Here is a 20,502-nt window from a genome sequence, read left to right as displayed (position 1 = left end):
TTTATTGCTTGCTAGCATATTTATGCAGACGTGTTTTCTGTCTTCAATAAATCGTATTTGCACTTATCAAGTGTAGGTTAGGATTCATCAAACATTTAGGAGCCTTTTAGCAAAACAATGGCGAACTTGTGTTTATTTTCTGCAGAATTTGTAGCACTTTTGCTGCTTAAAGTTCAGGTCCAAAGGTGAAGCCGATTTCAGTGGTTGACATTAAATTCTCATTAGAAGTCCAAAGCAAAAGCTTTTTTAGTTAAAATAAAGGAAGGGGCAACGTGGTAAGGTCAGGTTCTGCAGGATAGCAGGAAACAGATTGGAAAGACTTGCAACACTGTAAAAGGCAAGATGAAGAAAACATGTTTTGTTAAACTTTAGCAAAAACTTGAGTGCCTTTGTCATGTCTGTAAGTAAACAGACACAAGCTGTGATGGAAATAAAACCCAAGCCTTTCTTAAGCAGATGAGCACAGCAGATTAGATTTAGTAGATACTAGTTGATACTAGTAAATCAGTTTTTATCCTCTATAAAAGAACTTAGACAGACTTTTCCGAGGTTGAATTGCATAAAATATCTTGTGTTTGACAACTCAAAGGTGAGAAGTTACTGGGGCTTCATAATGGCAGTGGCATGAAGATGAATGACCACAATGCAGAAAAAAACATGTAACAACTTAGTTGATTTTTTGTTGTTTTTGCTGACAAATGTTTGAAATTAAACCTTGAAATGGAATAAGTGGAGTCAAAAAATGTGGGAAAAAGGAACAAAATGCCACTGTTTTGGACACTTGCATACGTTTAGATTGTCCCTTGTTGTTGGCTTCCATGGCTTTAAAGCCATCATGTCAGTGCAAAAACTTTTTCTTTTGCTCCACTTTTACTTTATTTAAATTCCTTTCCTCCAGGCTACAAAACCGCCACACTTTGATTTCTTGGTAAACATAGAAAAATACACTGCAGCTGGGTTTTAACGTTACATAAATAACCACAATTTCTTTCGCTATTTAATTTTTTTTTTCTCTTTTCAAAAACTTTAAATAATGTTTAAAGCCAAAGAAAATGTTTTAAGAGGACCTTGAGATGTTTTTCTACACAGATCGATGCAATCAGTTACCATGTAATTAAGTTGGGTCACTGCCATTAAACAGTTGTTGCTATAGATGTTCTGTGTTTTTCTTCAATAGCACATCTTGTTCAGATAAAAATGGTCATATGTCTCTATTTAACTTTCTCTGTAGGGTTTGTGCTCTTTGCAGAGCAGAAACAAATGACAAAATCCACTGCGATGGCTTATCTCGACAAAATCATATCAAATCATACAGATATTCAGAGATCGTGTTGTACATTAGATCTGAACTGATATTGTACGTTGCTCATTGAGCATTCATCTGCAGAGAAAAATACCCTTAAACATTTATGACTACAGTTATAGTTGGTTAATCCCTGGAACATTGACTGAGACTCCATATGTGATAGTTTATAGAATAAACTTCGAAATATCAATTTATGTTTCAAATGTACTTTTAAATATTGTGTAGTGGCACCTCTGCATTTCCATTTGTTTCACCTCAGTAGGCAGGGTTTATTCCATGCTGGGAGGGGATACGTTTCCTAAAAATCGGATAATCAGTAAATAAAATGACAATATTTAATATTAAATTCTGACTTTGATGTTAATATTTGGAGAGAACATCACTAAAATCTGGTAAAGCTAAGATGGTAAAGGCCATGCAGCAGTGGGGAAATTACTTCATCTTCTCAGTTGAGTTTGTTTTTCAGAGTTGTTAATTGTTTTAGCATCCCAGCTGATTGTATTGATTTAACAACAATGAAACTGTTTTAGCCCCACAACCTACAGCTGCAATCTTCTGGCTAGTTTTTACTATCATTATAACTCACTACGTAAAAATTAGGGTAATTGTTGAGTGACTGGTTCCAAGGGTCAGATACAGCTCCAAACTCCATATTTTAATTTAAAAAAAAAATCAGAGTTTTTCTGACTGGAGCTATGCCTGCAGCATTGTGCCTTAATCAGTGCAGAGTATTGAACTTTATTTTTTGATCCATTGTAGTGCCGTGAGACAATATTCTTCACCGTGTTTCACCAGTACCCACTTCTTTGATCAAAACAGGTTAAGTTAATTTTAGAGATGCTCAGCTGCACATCTACATGTGGGCCTCAGTGTGAGGCTAATACTTTTGTTGTTTTGTTGTAGGAAGATGGAATGTTTTTAACAGTTGTATCTGCGTGAACAGGATAGAGTTTTTAGTTGATTATTAAGGAAACATGATGCTTTTTTAAAATCTTGTTCTGTTCCATGGCTGCCATCTGCAGCATCAATGTGGAGGACTGGAGTGGGTGCACAGCTTTACTATATGAACCAGAGCTCTTCACATAAGAGAGACTGACAGCATGAAAACCATACTCTACGTATTGCTGAACAGGAATCAGAATTTATGTCTGAGTTTGGAAAAAACACTGTGGCTACACCCGAAAGTTGAGTTTTCTTGTGATCAATTATAACGTCATTCTAACCACATTTTTCTACTTGTTAATCCAGATTTTTTTTAACTTGTTCTGTCCAATAACTGAACAAACAGATGACAGCGGAAGGCCTTTTATGTTAGACAGGTTTTACTATTACAATAAGGGGTCATGTATCTTCGGATAGCCATGGTGTATATTTGGATGAGTCTGTTTTTTTCATTTATTTATTACATTTTATATATATTTTCTTTCTCTTTTTTTTACAGAGGGAAGAAAGAGGAGAAAAGAGTGAAAGGGGTGGGGTATAAGAAAAAAAAGAGAGGGGGAGAAAGTAAGGGGATACAAGGACCAAATTGCTAATTTGAGTTGTTAATCCAGACTTAACTAAATAAACATTTTCAACTTTCCTTCGGGAATAATTTGTCTGAACTTTTCAACTGCCTTATTGCTGTAATATAATGTATTTCTGCAATCAATAACTTTACCCTGTAAGAGTTTGGAACCTTTGGGGAGGCTTGCCCTATGCTCTGAAAACATTTTTTTAAAAACAGTTCAGGATTTAATTTACTGAATTCCTATTTTTTTCCCCAAGGGCCTCTGAACTGTTGTGTTTTTGACAGAAGACAAAGCTGCGCCTACGGTGCCATGGTGATATATTGGCTGGCTTAATTTTGCTTTAATAAATAATGTAGATTGATTTGTTGGGACACATTTATTTAGCTAAAAATGTGTTTGTGTTAGAAAGGTGTTTTCTAGATGTTTTGATGTGGAAATGCTAGAAAAATGAGGAATATGTGAAAGCTATGAATAAGTCTTTTTCCCTGAACCTGGACTGTAATTTCCAGTTTAGTAGAGTTGTCTGTAAAGTATTACATTTGTAGACCACATTACAATACATTTTATGGCTAAATGTTAAGCAAAAGAAAATTAGAAAAACCATAATTTAACATTTCTGTTGTGCTGAACTTGGGTTCAAAAGAAAAAAAGGCTTAATCTTCCTCCACTTTCACTTTTATCCTTTCAGAAATGCTTGAAATTCAATGTGGATGCTCCAATTTGGCTGTCCAAGCAGCAAATCCTGTGTACTCTCAACCAGAGCCTGAAGGATGTACTCAACTATGGCCTGTTCCAGCCAGCTTACAACGGCAAGGCCGGGAAATTTCTGGATGAAGAACGACAGCTAAGGGAATACCCGTTCCCATCCATCGCTCCTGTACCTTACCTCGAGGTAGGTTTGGTTCAAATCTGTAAAGAGATACACATGTAAGGTTTTACCTTCTTTGCATTCGTTTTAAAGACCCACTCCAATGAAAATCATGTTTTGGTGTTTTTAACATGTTCTTACCACTGGGAACGCTTTAAAAATAGATAAAGACATAAAAGTGATTGGAGTGGGACTTTAAACATCATTTCGCCTGCTTCTATCAGCAGAAAGGTTTTGTTTTAACATAAAAGGTTTAAGATAAAAGGTAATCCCTTATTAAGACAAATGCTGTAAAAGGTGTGCAAAGTAGTGAAAAGTAGATTAAACTATGAACAGTGATGAGTTGAGGGGTTTTTAACCTGTGTTTTTATTTTTTTATATGGAGAGAAGCTTTAGAAAACAATGTATTGTTTATTTTAATCAACTTAGTCCAAACAAACTAAATATGCAGCAAACCCAAAAAAATAAAAAATAAAGAAAACAGCGATCGAACACGCTGACAAAGACCAGGCAGGTGGTTACATATTTAATGAAGCAATGCTGACATGACAATCAGCAATGGCACACAGGCATCAAGTAAAAACTGCAAAAACACAATGAAGAGAAACTCTACTAAACAAAATGGGAAAACCAAAAGGAGACACAACTAAACATAATGTAATGGCTCCATAGCACTAAGGTGTTCTAGACAAAGAAGCGCCTTGGAACAAGTCCTATTGAATTCTATGCATTTATGATCCTTTTTGATTGTATGTTTACCTTACAATTACCGGTACGAAGCCCATTGAGACGACTGTTGTTGTGAATTGGGCAATACAAATAAAATTGAATTGAACTGTTGAGTGTAATTGCAATACATCGTAGTTGAAATGTCTTGTTTTATAATGAGAATGTGTGCAAGTCTAGAATTGAATCCTCCATTTAAATCTTTCACAGCCACTGCAGTGCTTGAACAGAAGGTCTCTTCTCTGTGCTCAAAGAAAGCAGTAAGGAACGGACTGAAGGACAAAAACTCATGAATTCATTACTAAAAAAATCATTTTTTGGTTGAAAGAAACGTTTCTAAAAGTTGCTCTACTGTTGTGAAATATTCTTCACAGCAGTTCAGAGAATTCCTTCAGCAGATCACTATACATTGATTCTGTGTGTTAAGAGTTATGTAATGAGTTTGTATGTTTTTGTATGCAACAGAAAAAGAGGACTAGATCCTAATAGAGCTTTATAGCACCAGAGTTCAATATGTTCTAAAGTTAAACACCAATATAAGTGGGATGGAATCTAAATATGTTTGTGTGTCTGTGGATGGAGAGCCAGCAAATCTTAATTTTGTGTGGAAAATCCCGCTGTCATGGTTTGTGAGTCAAAGCGTGGCAGTAACACTGCGCTGAATGACAGGGTGTTGCCTGCCGTAGCTGTCATCTCTTAGACATAATTGCAGTGCTTGTCCATCATAGCTTGTGATCTGAGAAAATTGCAGGGACATCAAATCATTTTCACAGATAGTGCTGTATAGATGTCAGGTTCTGTTCTGACTGGGGGTCTTTACTTTTTTTTTTATTTCATTTTGGGATGTGTCAAGAGTTGAGTACTGGAGTAAAGAGAATTAATGGTTCTCTGTGTCATATAAATGTCTCTGCTTTGTTCCTGATTTGCATTGGTTTGGTTGGAGATTTTTTTATTGTCAATACCATGAGGCAGTTTTAATCATTAAAACCATAACATGCCATGTAATGTTATATAATATTAATATCACGTTCATTGAGAAGACTAGATGAGATAGACTAATATACAGGCACATAATTAAAATTATTAAATTAAGGTCCTGTTTGTTCTACATATTCACTCTTGTTTACTTCCTCCCTGTTGTATTTACAAAAATGTACAATAAGTCCTAAAAATGTGAAATAAAAGTGGACTCTATGGGTCTGTGTACTGAAGCTGATGATTGACAGGTTTGGATTAGGTCAAAACCCTCCGCTCTTTTCTGGATTACTGTAATGTTTTTCACCCTGAGAGATGACCCAACAGACATCATTGATGCAGGTTATCTGATTAGACATATCAGCCGGTTTAAGTGGACAACAGTAACCGAAATTGGAGGAAAAACCCCAGATCTTTTTACCTCACTCTAATAAAATATGAATATTCAATTAAATGAGAGTATTTATCTGTGATAATCCCTCCGAATAGACATGAAATTTCGAGCAGGTAAATTAAAATGATATTTTCTAAGTCTTAAGGTTGTTTAAAGTAAATATCTATATCAGTCTGAGTTTTCATTTAGTTAGCAAATGTGTAAAAAAAAAGTCAAGAATGTTTTTCGCCTGATTGGAGAAAAAAGATTTTTCTTCATTGATTTAAGAAATCAAGAGAATTGATTGTGGTCAGAGTGCGATGATAAAAATATGCAACAGACAGCTTTTAGTTTTCAGTCAAAGTAAATTCACTGGCACTTTTGTTCTGTCCAACAACTGAGCAAACAAATTAGAGATTAGAGCATACAGATTTTACTATTACAAAAAGAGCTTATATATCTTCGAAAAACCAGAGTGTAAACTTTTTGTTTTTTTAAATATTTTTTATTTATTTGTTACATTTAGTGTGTGTGGAGAGGGAGAGGGGAAGAATGTGGGGGGTGGGGGGTGGTGTCGGAAGAGAATAAAAGGAAGAGAGGTGGAGAAAGTGGGGGATACAAGCGCTGATTTGAATAAATTATTATTATAAGCTGTGTAACAATTATACCAGATCTGCTGAGACGATAAATATTACATCCGAAGGTGATATTCCAACACGAAGATGAGAGGAAGACATCTGTCCATCAATACACTGTGGGTGTGCACTTGCAAGTTGGGGTGGAGATACATGCATGCTGCCCAATTGAACCGTGTGTTCATAAGGGGAACCAGATCCTTCCCAGCCCAACCAGCCAGACCAGGAGAGGGGGAGGGATAGACCCCCATGCAAGGAGCATCCCCAGCGACCGGACCCACGCAGCCCGGGAGGGGGGGAGCACTTCTATAAGGATATAAAGAAAATAAAGTGAATGCAAACATTGTAATAGCCGGGGTTTTTTCATCATTATTGAGACACAAAAAGCCTCAATAATAGGCAGAAACGTTATAAAAAAAGTTACAGGAAGAAACAAAAGCATTGTTTCAGTTTAGTTATGAATTAAATGTGGCTATTGGTTGCTTAGTCTTTTATTTTGTTATTCCCATGTTTAATTTTAATTCCCTTGTGCCCTTTTGAAGTCTGTTATTAAAGTTGTCATTTTAAATTATTTAAAAACAGTTGGTTCAATTAGACAGATCATTTTTGCCTGTTAATAAAGTCGTTTTAATACATCATATATGTAATGCTTTTGCTTAGAGCTCTTTATCAACACATCATTAGGTGTTTTATTAAAAAAGACTTGTCCTTTTTATCTGATAACATTAAATTAGTTCATATTTCACCTAAATAATCTAAAGGAAAGAAGGTTTCTTAAAAAACAATTCAGTAAATTTCCACACTTGCAAAGTCATGAATATTAAAATAAATTAGAAAATACAAATTTTTATGTGAAACAAGAAACAATACTTTACTTAGTTTAACTCTTCTGTATTTTAAATTAACTTGCGTGTCAGTTTCTCTTATTGTCTGATCTGTTATTCCTGATTTGCAGCCAAGTTTTGCAGTTGGAAAGAGCTCCTCAATTGCTGAGATTCATTTGAGAGCTGCAAGAAGAAAACCGTTTTCCTCCCCGTTTCTAGAGTCGCTGAGCAAGACCTTTACCTGGGATGTCGTTGTAACTGAGAGACTTTGTTGCCCAAGTTGGCATCACCGTTACAAGGAAGTGGGGAGTGCAATGGAGGAGCACATTTGATTGGTTAGATTTATTTGGTAAATGTTTGAGTGTTCACAAGGTAATTGGCAGAGAGCGTTTAATGGTGGAATTTTTTCAAATTGGGAGCGATTAGCCAACGTTTTGATAAAGTTGTGGTGCTTGGATGGAGTTTATGTGTCTGAAAAAATGTGTGTTTATCAGTTGAATTTGCAGAAATTGATAAGATTGCAACATCACAAATTCCTGCAGGGACTGGTTTATCTATTAATACCTTTCCAACTTATAATAAAGACATACATATTCACCTGTTGAGTCTGCACAGCATCTGTGCACACTGAAACTTAAATGAACTGATTCTGATCTATTTATTGCAATTTCCAGTTTGGTATTAGTACTTCCCACATTACATGAGTCTGTTTTACTATTTTTTTCTAATAATTCAACTCAAGATTTAAGCCATTCTGCATGAATTCTGCATAATTTTAAATATGTATGCTGTGCTGTTACAGTACATTTGTTCAAGCGAAAATGAAAAACCTTGCTGTTGTCACTGATTTGCAATTAAAGTTTTATACTCAAGCTTCAACGAAGCGTTAATCAGTTTTCCGACCAAGATCATTATGTGGAAAACATCACAAGTGGGAACGCTGGAAAGAGATGACAGTAGCTTACAGGGAGTTGTTTGGTCTAATGAGATTGAAATGAGATTCCCCTAATGTGATTAAAGAGTTAAAGCTTTTTTCAAATCATTTTTATATCTACTTCCTTATCTTTTTCACACAGAGGATAAACTAATTTAGTAATTTAATATTTTGCCATTTTTTCTGAGGAGCTGATTCTGTGTGACAAATTAGTTTAGAATGACTTTAATTAAAAAACACTATATATTTATTTACTTTTGGCACAAACAAGGAAAAAAAGGTAAAAATTCAACTTAATATGTATGTTTTTTTTTTTTTTTTTTTTGCTACAGTTCCGCTATAAAAGACGTGTCTACACACAGACCTACCTTGATGAAAAGCAGTTGTCCAAGCTCCACACCAAGGTAAGTCTGAGCAGTGCATGATGGCTACACATCACTTCAGTGGCAGATATTTTTAAATCTGTTTTGTATACAATTCAGGAGGTTTTTTAAAAAGTATTTCCTCTTATTTTCAATTTTGAATTAGGAGGTTGATGTTTGAGAAATACGTTTGAGTTTAGGTGTTTTAAATGTCACGTAGCAAGTTTGTTTTAGATTTCAGAGAATAACTATGCAGAATCTCAAAAAAAGAGTCTGAAAAGTCAGATCACTTGTATATTAATGGTAGGTCTGCCTTATAATTTTCAAGGTTTGTAACATCCTTATATAAAAGCGGTTGTGGCAAAAAGTAAAGTGCAATAATCCAAAATCTTAGGTCATCACATCCTTTAGAGAGATATTTAAATATCTCTCTAAATGTAGTTTTCTGTTTGTGTTCAGGGAAGCAGCTAAAAGACTTTGCCTCTTTAACATCAGACTTTCATCAGCCTTTATTGTATCAGGATATTTCTTAAGAGTGACCCTCCACTGTAATAGAAACCTGCAGCCAAGTGGCTCAATCATTGCAACATTCATCAAAAAAAAAAAAAAAAGAAACTACTGAGCAAAAGCTGCCATAAATACCGTACAGTTACAAATGATAAAAAAGCCAGTCTCTTTACAATTTAGGTAAGTTTTGTATTTACTCAGGGAAATGGGTGCAGAATTTGGAGAGAGTTGCAAATCTTGTTCCAGGACGAACTTGAGGGAAAGCTGCTTTATCAAGATCCACACACATTTGAAGGACTTTATGCACTGGAGGAGTGTGAGCTGGAAAAACTGGACAAAACAGCCTAATTGAATTATTGAATTATTTTTTCATAATCAAAAAGTGGGCGGCTAAAAGGCTTATAAAGTATACTGATTTGCCTTGAAAACAAAGTTTGTGATGAACTGTGGAGTGGTGTGATTGGCTGTGTCATGATATTGGAAGACTCGATCAGGCAGATCAGATGCACCAGCTAAAGTTATTTATTTATTTTGAAGAGCCTCAGCTGTGCTTTTTTGTCACATTTCCATCAGCCATTTTGGACTTGTCTTCCATTGACTTGCCATTTCTTATTTGTTATCCCATTTCACTTTGGAACCACTTCGATGTAGGCGGGCTTGTTGTAGCAAAGCGGGCAAAACAAACACCTACAGCTGTCTCCTGCTGTTTTCTGACAGCACAAGAGGCCCAGGCAATCCATAACTGTACAGTATATCCACCTTGATTCAGTTGGGACTGCATGCAAGGAGATTCCAAAAATTAAGACCACAGCGCTGCTCGCCACCACGTGGAAAGGCTTAAAGTCATACCAAGCCACACTGAGTTGGCACTAGGCCGTGGTTTCTTTGGAAGGTGAAAAAACATCATGTGACGGTGTCAAACTGTCAAATAGCAAAATACTCAAATAACCGTTTTCGTACTATAGTTTTTGTCCTGTTTTATATTCCAAAATAGTTGGTGTTGGTCAGAAAAGGCCCTACATTTGGTCTTTTTGCTTTGGTGACCAACTTGAGTAAACAATTGTATCCTGATGTAATTTGTAACTTTAATTTACCTTAGACTGGGACAAGACAGGAAAAAAGGGACCTGATCTATGCTGAAAGTCTGTACATGCTAAAACATATAGTAAACCCACAACTGTTTCCAACAAAAAAAATACATACAATGTAAAGCACGCTGCCATTCTGATGCTCCTAAAGTCCCTTTTCCATTATCTTTTGATTGATTAAAAGCGTTCCCAGTGGTTTTTTTAAGTAGCATTATGCCGTTTTTAGACAAAATCATAAAAACTGTCATTTTCTAGGACATAGTTTCTGCAGAGCGGCAGTAGTTCAGTAGAAATTTGACTATGAATTGTGAGTGGAACTTTTGATGCAGAGAAAGCCTGTGCTTCTTTCCCGTTATTTCTCTGTTTACACTCTTTGCCGCTAGTTTACAGCCCCTCACCAGCCCAACCTAACATTAGTGCTGCAACAAAAATGGCAAGCAGTATGGAAGATAACCAGCCTTACAGTTTTGAGCCAGATTCCAGCTCAGAGGAGAAAAGCAAAGATGTTTATGCATCTATTTGTCTGCAAGTGGATGCAACAGAATGAAGCGAAGTGGGTAGCTTGTGGCCTGCTGGTAGTAATTTGTTTATTACAGCTACAAGCTTTTTCAAATGGCTTTTCTTCGTCTGCTTGTGATTTACCACGATTTGAATAAAGAACATATTTAGAAATGCAGTTTTTAGCTTAATTTTCTTTATACATGTCCTCCATCATAAGAAAAATGCTATAATAACATATTAAAAAGACAAAAACACACTTTTCATTGTAGTGGGTCTTTAAGTATGTCCTGACCAATGTCATACTGGTAAGCATTAGGAAGGCAAACGGGACAGCCCTTTAATTAAATTATGTTATGTGTTGTTGCTTTCTTGTCTTTTTAGTCCAGCAGAATGTTGTGTAAATTATAAATTGACTACTAAATATTAGAATGTTTTTTTATTTAGTGTATAGAGATCTTCTTTTTCAGAGAAACATTGCTTTTGCAAATGAATATTTACTGTAAAGTCTTTGTATTTGTGTTTAAATAATTAGGCTGTCTTTGGTGTTGGGTGTCAAAGGGGCCCCTGTGCCACAGTGAATTATTCTCACTCTGAATATTAGTGGGCCTTTTTTAATTTGGACAGAGAGCATGCTGTTGTCGTTTTTCATATCTCTCAGCTCCTAAACTTTGACTGACTTCCAGAATCTGATTACGTTGCTCTTTTGCCGTTTTCAGCTAATAAAGCTTGCAAACAACAATTTTAGATTTTTTTCAATAGACTCAACTTGTAGAAATATTCTATACATTTCTTGATAACCAAGACAACAAATGGACCATTTATTTGTGTTGGTTTGTGTCTGAACTGCCTTTTTTCTATTGTGAACGTTTTGGCCAAAATTCAAAATTTTCTTTTTTCTTTTTCTTTAATGCACATTTATCAACATCAGCCTCAGTTAACCTCTGAAGTTAATCAATCTCAGGATTAATCATTATTCCGATGAACAGAGGCTCACTGGGGAATTTTGGGGGCAAGGAGGAGAGCTGCAGGTCTGAACTAAGTGGGGGCGTCGGTGAGCCATCAGTGCATTCAGAATGTTCTGAATTAAGTCCTGTCTACTCCAATAAAGGACATTTTAAAAAAAGGATGTCTGTGAGAGTGTTCATAAGTGGAGTAGAGCAGAAAAAAACAATTTTTCTTCCAAACTTCTATGGATTGTGGGCGAAAATAAATAGTATGAACTTTATTTCTTAGTAAGTTTCATGTGAAGTCAAAACTAAATCAAAGCTTGTGCTGATAAAAGAAGTTAAAATTAGGTTATCCTTTGATTTTAACCTTTATAATTTTCTACATTACACTTATTAAGTAAATTTGCAACTTTTTACCATAAAACACATGACTTTTCTTATAACAAAGGTAAAATCTTTTTCACTCTCATCTGTGATGATGAGCGTCCTTTCTTTTCCAAGTTTTGACAATCGTTGTGATTTATTTTTTCTTTTTTAATTCATGGTAGAACTGCCTGCAATTTATTTTAATCCTTTAGATAATCTATCCACTTTCATTTGATTTCAGAGTCGTGTGTTTGGTTTTCGTGGAGTTCAGTTGTTTAATTGCAGGTACTGTCACAGTACCAACTGCCTAATTGCTGTTATCTCTCTAAATAATTTGTTGTCACTGGTCAGCCTTTACTGGTCCCTAAGTTTAGGATGTAAGAAAAAAGGGCATCTCTGTACAATCAATACACTTCCAAAAACAGGGAAAACTGTAAATTTAATGGGCTTCTTACAGTGTGAGGTTGTCAGAGCTTGTTATTTTCCAGCAAAGACCAATCAAAAGAGAAAAAAAAGGTGTGGAAGATAATGGAAGCAGTTAGACTTAATAAGCTCCAGTTGACACTTTTTTCTCTACTCTTAGTGGATAAGTGAAGACAGCAAGAGGTATCATTGTTAGACTAAAGGATGAACTGACCATTGTGGTGAGTGGGATGATATTTTTGTTTCCTGAAACTGCTCTATTGTTGTCGATGAATTGTTTGACTACCTGCTCATAATCTTAAAAAAAAGATTGAAGAAAGCTGGAGATCTTATATTGCAGCTCCAACTCAAGGCAGCTCTGATATTCTCTTGCTTTTGTTCATTGAGCTTCATTAAGCAGATGTGGAAAGGTAATAGGAAATTCTCATTCATCCCACTCTTTTCTTTCCGAATGGCAAAACCGCAATGTCTGATAATGACTGGAGTGGCTGTAATAGAAAACCAGCATCGGTTCACTCTTCTAGCTTTGGGAGTCAGCATGTACAGTATTCATCCCTGAGCAAGTGCTGTTCATGTAAGAGGTCAAGCATTAGCCTATTTTGCTCCCATGGAGTTCATTAGCTGCAGGCTAACTTTAAAAGTGGGTCATAGTTGATAGGTTTTTCCCATTCATTTTTCACCTTGACAGACTGTTTCAGACTCTGGAAGTGTTCTGGTGAAACAAACATTAATGTTTCACAGACAACAGGAAAAAAGGAAGAAAAAAAAACTAGTTTATGCATGTGGGTGTTTAGTAAATGTGGAAATTGATGTTTTCTTTTAGTGCAAAGAAAAGACAAAAAGAGTTTTTTGTGATGAAGAGTAGAAAAATCCACACTACATACATACAGTATGTTTACTCCTTTCATTCTGTGTAGGTTAACATGGCTCAGTGGAACAGCTACAGAGCAAATGACGGGAACACCTTGAAAACGAGCCCATTCCATCACAGACCTCATTCGTATACAGCTATAGACTCATTTAGAGTCACCAATAAAACAATCAAACAGGTTTTTTGGAGTGACGCTGGAGAGCCCAGAGAAATTCTACACATGCAAAATGTTGTCAAAAAGCTCAAAGTTGACTTTTTACTCCATTTTAATCTCTTAAAGAGGAACAAATGGGTAATTTAAAGAATAAAAGGATGGGTCTATGGTTAACTTTATTGAATACGGTGTTTCTTTGTTTGTCGAGGGGGTTGCGTTCCATGCATAACCCGCGATAGGTAAAATCCTTGAAGTAGGATTACAGATTTGGGGCTGTAAATTCCATCACGACACACTTTATACACTTTTCTGAGACAGCTGTGAACACTTTCACATTTGTCTCTCTTGTTTAATGAAAAAAAGTCAAGTATTATAGAATGCAAAACTTTGATAGATATGGCTTATGTACAGGAGACACTGCACAGAGGAGTTTGATTGACAAGGTCAACAGCCAATCAAAAAGCAGAACACAGTGCACTGTGTTAAAAAGAAAAAAAAACATGCAAAATGACACCAAGAAAATCCTAGAAACAGCGAGCCAGTGAAACGTGAACCACAACATAGTGAGGGACCACTGTATACAGTATAGATATGCTGTAAGATTCGGTTGAAGGGAAGACCACACAGAAGCTTGAGGCAAAACAGCATTCAAGAGCATTTAGTAATGCACTATTTGTTCGTATGGCCACAGATGCACACTAAGGGCACAACCTATATGACAAGCATCCCATATAAAATAAAAAATAAAAATGCTTGTCTGTAGACAACAACATATTTTGTAAAAATATATTTCCAGTTAGCACACTGTACTATTTCACACGAGTTAATAAAACCCATTTTTTTTGACAAGGTTTCCTTTTAGATTACTGTTTCTCTCCCACCAAGTTATTGTAGGTGAAATCAGATTTCATAGCTGAAATTCTCACCTTCATTATTTATCATTAGAATGGAATCTAAGAATGTAGAAAGTGTCTCTGAACTCAAACACACGCAAACAGACCTCATTCGAACGCAGAGAATGAGGACAGAGAACAGAGCCAGAGAACCGCCAGAATAGACAGAAGAGCTCTTACTTCTTATTCAAGTACACATACAAACATGACATGAAACCTAGGATATTTTGTTGTTGAAGCTGGCTGTATTACTTTAATAAAAGTTCTTTTTTTGTGTTTTTGATAAACTGATGAGCCATTAGTGCATGATGACTACAGAGCTGCACACATGCGGCCGTTTGTCCACATGGTTTGTGCATTTTATAATATTTTTTGTATTTTCAGGAACGATTGAATACAGAAACAAAACCATGTGTAAAATAACAATTCCCCTACAGTTTCTATGCTCTACCATAATAACTGAATCCACAGATGCCCATTTCTATAGCCATGGCTATCATTTATGTCCTTTACATTACCTTTCACCGTAGATGTTAATATCCTCACTAGATTGAACACTCCACTTATTTTCCCTCAGTTTTTCTCATCTGGTTGTCCCTCCCTCCTCTGTTTCCCCTCCCTCTAGTTTTGCTGCCTCGCTCCCACCATTCTGTCTGTGTGCTCTCCCCAGCATCCCGGAGAATCGCCCCTATCAACACTATTGTGTGCTTATGCACGCCCAAGAGTTAGTGTGTTTCTTACTGTTGTTTTTAGTGTTGGACTGCCTTTGTAAGTGACCATCAGAGTCTGGATGTGCTACTTTGGCAAGAAAAAAGCAAGTGAAAAACGAGGGGGAGGAGGAGAAGAAGAGGAGGAAGACAGAGAAGAAGAGAGTAGAGGGGGAGGAAGGGGGATGCATGTGGCCATGTGGACGAAATTGATGAACTTGAACTATAGCTGACCTAGGGGACTACACTTTGTCCAGTGAGTATGAGATGGGATCTGTTTTGGGTAGAAGACAACGAGATGAAGAAAAAGAACGAAAAGCGAAAGAAGCCAGAAGGAGGAGGAGGATCCATAGCAAGGTATACAACTGTAGCCTGTGATTCAATTTGGCCATTAACCAGGGGGGGGGGGGGGGGGGGAGTACTTTCTATCCCTTTGTTTAACAGCTTTTCTCACTTTCTATTTCTACATTGTGACAGTGAGTATTCACCACATCCCTTACTACCTGTCTAAGCTCTTGCTTTTCCTCTTGATGGAGCTTTGGTTCTGTTGTTATGCTCTGCTGCATGTTGGCTGCGTGAAGAGCTGCTGCAGTCTTATCTGAAACCTTGACTGAATACTAATATTTTTCTCTGCTCTGGGTCAGTTATTCTTCCATCAACTTTTTAGGTGTGTTTGTGTGTCTGGCATGTCTTATAATGTGTGGATATTTATGTGCAGCTGTGGCCTGTTTTGCAGACATTCAGCTTTGAAGTTACTTACTGGTATTTTTAATCTAGTCTAAGATTAACTGATGCATGGGTTTGTTGATGTGCTCAAGTGTTTACCTTATGATCTTCACTGTTTGCTTTTGACATGGATTACAAATGTCCCATCATCATTTTAGCCAGCTGTTGGCTGATCAACATGACCTCACCTCTTGTGAGAATTTGAGAAAGTCTGAGCTATAATTCCGCTACGCTGTGCAAACCCCTTAAGCTGTAACTTGACTTTCTGTTCGTGGCCCTTTGCTAAGATCCTTGAAGTTTTCAGTCCAGTGGCATCAGTTACTTAACTTCTGGGCATACTGATGTGTTCTTCCACTGGGTTGTATAATGAAATGTTTGCAAATTTAAAGCTATTTGTAACCAGGCCTACATTCAGTCAGTGTTCTAATGTGCGAGTTGTTCTATTTCCCTTCTTTTCTATTAGTTTTTTGTCACTGAATATTTATATATACAGTATATACAGTACAGACCAAAGGTTTGGACACACCTTCTAATTCAAATGAATGGGAAAGTGTGTCTAAACTTTGGGTCTGTGCTGTATTTTCTTTTTTAATGATATAATATATTGTTATTTTTGCCACCTGCATTTGGTTTGAAACATTTTGCCTTTTCCTCTTCTTGATGAATGCAAGTTTATCTCATTTTCAACCTTAATCTTTTACTTTGAATATTTAAGAGATAGACATTGATGGGATGGATTAAAATAGAAATTGATTGTGTTTTGTTGCAAATGGTCTAAAACCAGGCCATGTGGAAGCCATTGCCCCAGGCTTTTCATAACACAAAGTTAGCTTTGTGGAAGTTAATGTTTAATAGGCTTTTCTGTGATGAAAAAAATAAATTTTCGTGGTATCAAAATCAGAATCAGAATCAGCTTTATTGGCCAAGTACAGTGCATTTACAAGGAATTTGGCTTCGGTGTATTGTGCTCTCGTGCAAACTAGAAAGATATAAAAAAGTGTAAAGGAGTAAGACAAGAGAGGATAATTAATAAGAAGAAAGTACTATGAGGTAGATGTAGGAATATTTAAACATAACTAAATAAAAATGCAGCAGTAGTTCCGGTGTGACAGTTTCTGTGGTTTTGTTCCGTGTTCTTAAGTGGTCTGCAGTCAGGAGTTCATTAGACTGAGAGCTCGGGGGAAGAAGCTGTCTTTGTGGCGAGTAGTTTTGGTGCGCATAGTCCTAAAGCGCCTCCCTGACGGGAGAAGACTGAAAAGGTGGTGTCCGGGATGAGAGGGGTCCTTTGCAATTCTGCCAGCCTGCTTCCTGACCCTTGACCGGTAAAAGTCCTGAATGGAGGGAAGAGTGGAACCAATAATCCTCTCAGCAGATCTGATGATTCTCTGTAGTCTGTTTGTGTCTGTCGTGTCTGGTAACTGATCCAAACCAGACTGTGATAGATGCGGTCAGGACAGATTGGATTATTGCCGTGAAGAAGATGGTCAGCAGCTCCTGCGGCAGGTTGAACTTCTTGAGTTGTTGCAGGAAGTACAACCTCTGCTGAGCCTTTTTCCGGAGTAAGTCAATGTGAGAGGTCCACTTAAGGTCACATGAAATAGTGGACCCATGGAACCTGTGTGAGTCGGTTCAGGGTACAGTGCTGTTGAGAATTGTGAGGGGGGTGGGGGGTAGGGGGGTGGGGTTCCTCCTGAAGTCCACTGTCATCTCCACCATTTCAACTGGGTTCAACTCAAGGTGGTTCTGGCTGCACCAAAGGACTAGCCGCTCCACTTCTCCTCTGTACGCAGTCTCATCACCGTCTCGGATGAGCCCAATGACTGTGGTGTCGTCTGCAAACTTCAAACCATTGTAATGTATTGCCGATTACAAGATCAAAGAACATCCTCTCAATGCACAGAAACACATATGAGTGTAGGAAGAATTGTAAACAGACAGACAGACTGTTGGCATAAATTGTTCTGCAGCTTCAGGTCAAGCTCTACCAACTCTCCAAACATATTTACACTTCAACAGTCAGTCCACTGCAGAATGTATGCATTTCAGAAGAAAACTTAATAATGCTCAGGGAGAGGAACCGACAAAACATGGTTTTATGGATTTGACCTTTAGAACTTCTTTACTGTTACATATAAATCATTTAAGCATAATATTTATAAAAATATAAACACATTTTTGAAAAAATAAATGCAGACAGGTCTTTAAAAGTTTTCTGTGAATCTGGCTGATTCACTTTTGGTTAGACTCTATAAGCATGATTAGTAAACCGAACCAAATGAAACATCAGTGGAGTCTCTGAGTCCTCAGACTGACAAACTAACAGCTCACATGTCAAAACCTTTATTCTGTATCTATGCTTGTAGCCACAGAAAAAAACAGAGCAGATATTTATTTGCTGTATTTTCAGCTTTGCTTTGCGAGAAATCTGACTTGGCAGAGTTTAAGCTTACCTCTGGTCTGTTAAATTGTGTTTTATTCTCCTGCTTTGTTCCCCTCCTCTCCGCCCCTCTGTGTTTCAGCGTTGGGTTGGAAGCACATGACTGAACCTGATTCAGCTCTTTCTTTCTCTGGACTCTTTGATTTTGATGACAGCAGGCATTCCCCATTATCCTCTCTCCAATCATGCCATTACAAACACAAACACACAAAAAGACAAGCATTGATAAAAAAAAAACTAAAAAAAACCAGGAGTGGAGCTTTGCTGTCATGCTTTATGTGATGACATTTACAAGCTTTACCTTAGAAATCACACTTATTTCTTAATGGCTGAAGTCTTATTTTGTGGCATAATGGTTAGACGAGCACTTCACTGCATTTTCATGGATCTTTGGTGCAGAATGTGAAGAACTTTGGGTTGTTTGTTTGTGTCTGTTGTTCAATCACCAGTCTTTTCTTATAAGTTGGAAAAGTGCATGAATTTGACAGTAAATTCTTAGAGTTTTTATTGAGGGACAGTTTAGGATTGTATGACACGTTAATTGTCATTGAATGCTCCTCTAGAAATAATTTGGGTGTGTAAAATACTATTTGTCATTCTCTACTAATGCACATTTCTTTCAACTTAAATTTATAGTCTTTGAAAACATTATATTTTATTTTGGCAGAAGAGGCAATGGTTTGCAGAAGGTTCCTGCAGTATGGTCAGCAGCGAATCAAATTGGTTCAGTTTGATTGTACTACACAATGTGTTGTGGGGTGCAGTACAATAGGTGTGTGCTCTGCAACTTTGTGAGTATTGCTGAAAGGGAAAGGGACTGTGGCTCTACTCTGCTTTGTTTCAATTTTTAGCCAACCCGTTTAGAAAACATTTACTGTACCGCCTCCCCAAACAACTTATTCAAGAACACCGGATACGACAGCATCTCAAACATTATACTCCAGTCATTCTGAAAAGGACTAAAGAGGCATCATGTTGCTGCATTCAGAGAAAACTACCAGGAGCTGGGCTACAGAGGTTAGACACGGCCATACATACTGTTGTTTGTTGTCTGTTTGTCCATGCATTTTATATGTTAACTTCAAAATGTTAGTTTATTGACAACTCTAAATAAGTATCTTGGGTTAAAATCCTTAACTAAACCAGACAGGAAGGGACATTTTATTTGAAAGACGAGTGTTCTCTTGTTTATCGCGGGAGTTACGTTCCAAAATATGATAGGGGAAATCCATGAAGTAGGATTACAGATGTTATTAGGTTGTAACACCGGTCACTACACACTTTATTTTTCTCACACTAACATTTTCAGATTTTTCTCCCTTGTCAAAACTCTTAGAATTCAAACTTTCGCATGAAAAATGAGTCCAGTATTAAAGAAGGAAAACAAAGATCAACTCATGATGAAAGATTTATGCAAATGTAACAAACGGAACACATTCTGTACAGGAGACACGGCAAGAAGGAGATTGATTCACAAGGTCCACAGCCAATCAAGATGCAGAACACAATGCACAGACAAAGAAAAAAAACAACGTAATACCACAATATAGAAAAGGAACACTGGATTACAAGAAATGCATGATCATGCCTGAAATTGCACTTCATTAAACAGGTTATTGGACACTTTCTAGAACTCAATGGAAGACTGAACTGTGTTTTGATAAATTAGCTTTCATAGAAAATAAGGTTGTTGAGGTTACCAAGACAAGTACATCCGTCTCTTAAATTATGAATGCATTGATTTTATGTGAAAAATACAATAATTAGACCAGCTAGACACTGATGCATTCCAAGAGTTAGTTATTTATATTATTTACCTTAAGAAAATGATAGAATAAGGTATGACAAACAATTACAGTTTTTCTCAGTCGCTTTAGTACAATTCTCAGATCAGAATTGAAGTTTGCAAATACGTGTGTGCATTTCTCAAAACAATTTGTACAAACAGCAAAACACTATGGATATCTTGGAAAAGCCTGTAACTTGCTCAAAATCTTTAGTTCATTTCTCAAAACTAAGTCTTTATGTCATTGAACATGTCAGTGCCATCAGAATGTCAAGTCCTTGTGTCATTATCTACGAACAAGACAGTCAAATTACTTAGTCATGTTGTCAATATAACTGTGTACTTTAGAGGGAGGTTGTGATGTAAACTATGGCTAAAGTTTTGATGACAATTATTGTAAAATGTAAGTTACACCTTTTTTGTTTGATTGCAAGAGACTGGACAAGATTCACATTTACACTTTTATTGTTCATATTGTAATTTGTTGACAGACCATGCCATACCAACATAGAAAAAACCCACTGCGAACAGTAACACAAAGGAAAAAAAAGATAGGACAATATTCTGTACAACAGTACAGGC

The 20,502-nt window shown here is 36.7% G+C and overlaps 1 protein-coding gene across 8 annotated transcripts in view; it reads left to right on the top strand.

Annotated features, from left to right (window-relative positions):
* The window catches only part of shank3a (SH3 and multiple ankyrin repeat domains 3a), a 210,875-nt gene that overhangs the window by 81,080 nt on the left and 109,293 nt on the right, over positions 1–20,502 (top strand). For all 8 annotated transcript variants that reach the window (XR_002873416.2, XM_023955918.2, XM_023955921.2 and 5 more), the window contains exons 2-3: positions 3,506–3,709; positions 8,485–8,556. Coding sequence is in view for 7 of the 8 variants with exons in the window: in XM_023955918.2 (XP_023811686.1) it covers positions 3,506–3,709; positions 8,485–8,556 (276 nt within the window). In the remaining variant the exon portion in view is untranslated. The remainder of the gene's footprint in view (positions 1–3,505; positions 3,710–8,484; positions 8,557–20,502) is intronic.

This window comes from Oryzias latipes, chromosome 6, assembly GCF_053564925.1.
Source record: "Oryzias latipes strain Hd-rR chromosome 6, Olatipes_Hd-rR_3.1".
In the NCBI taxonomy this organism is placed as follows: domain Eukaryota; kingdom Metazoa; phylum Chordata; class Actinopteri; order Beloniformes; family Adrianichthyidae; genus Oryzias; species Oryzias latipes.
This window is presented reverse-complemented; position numbering and strand designations above follow the sequence as displayed.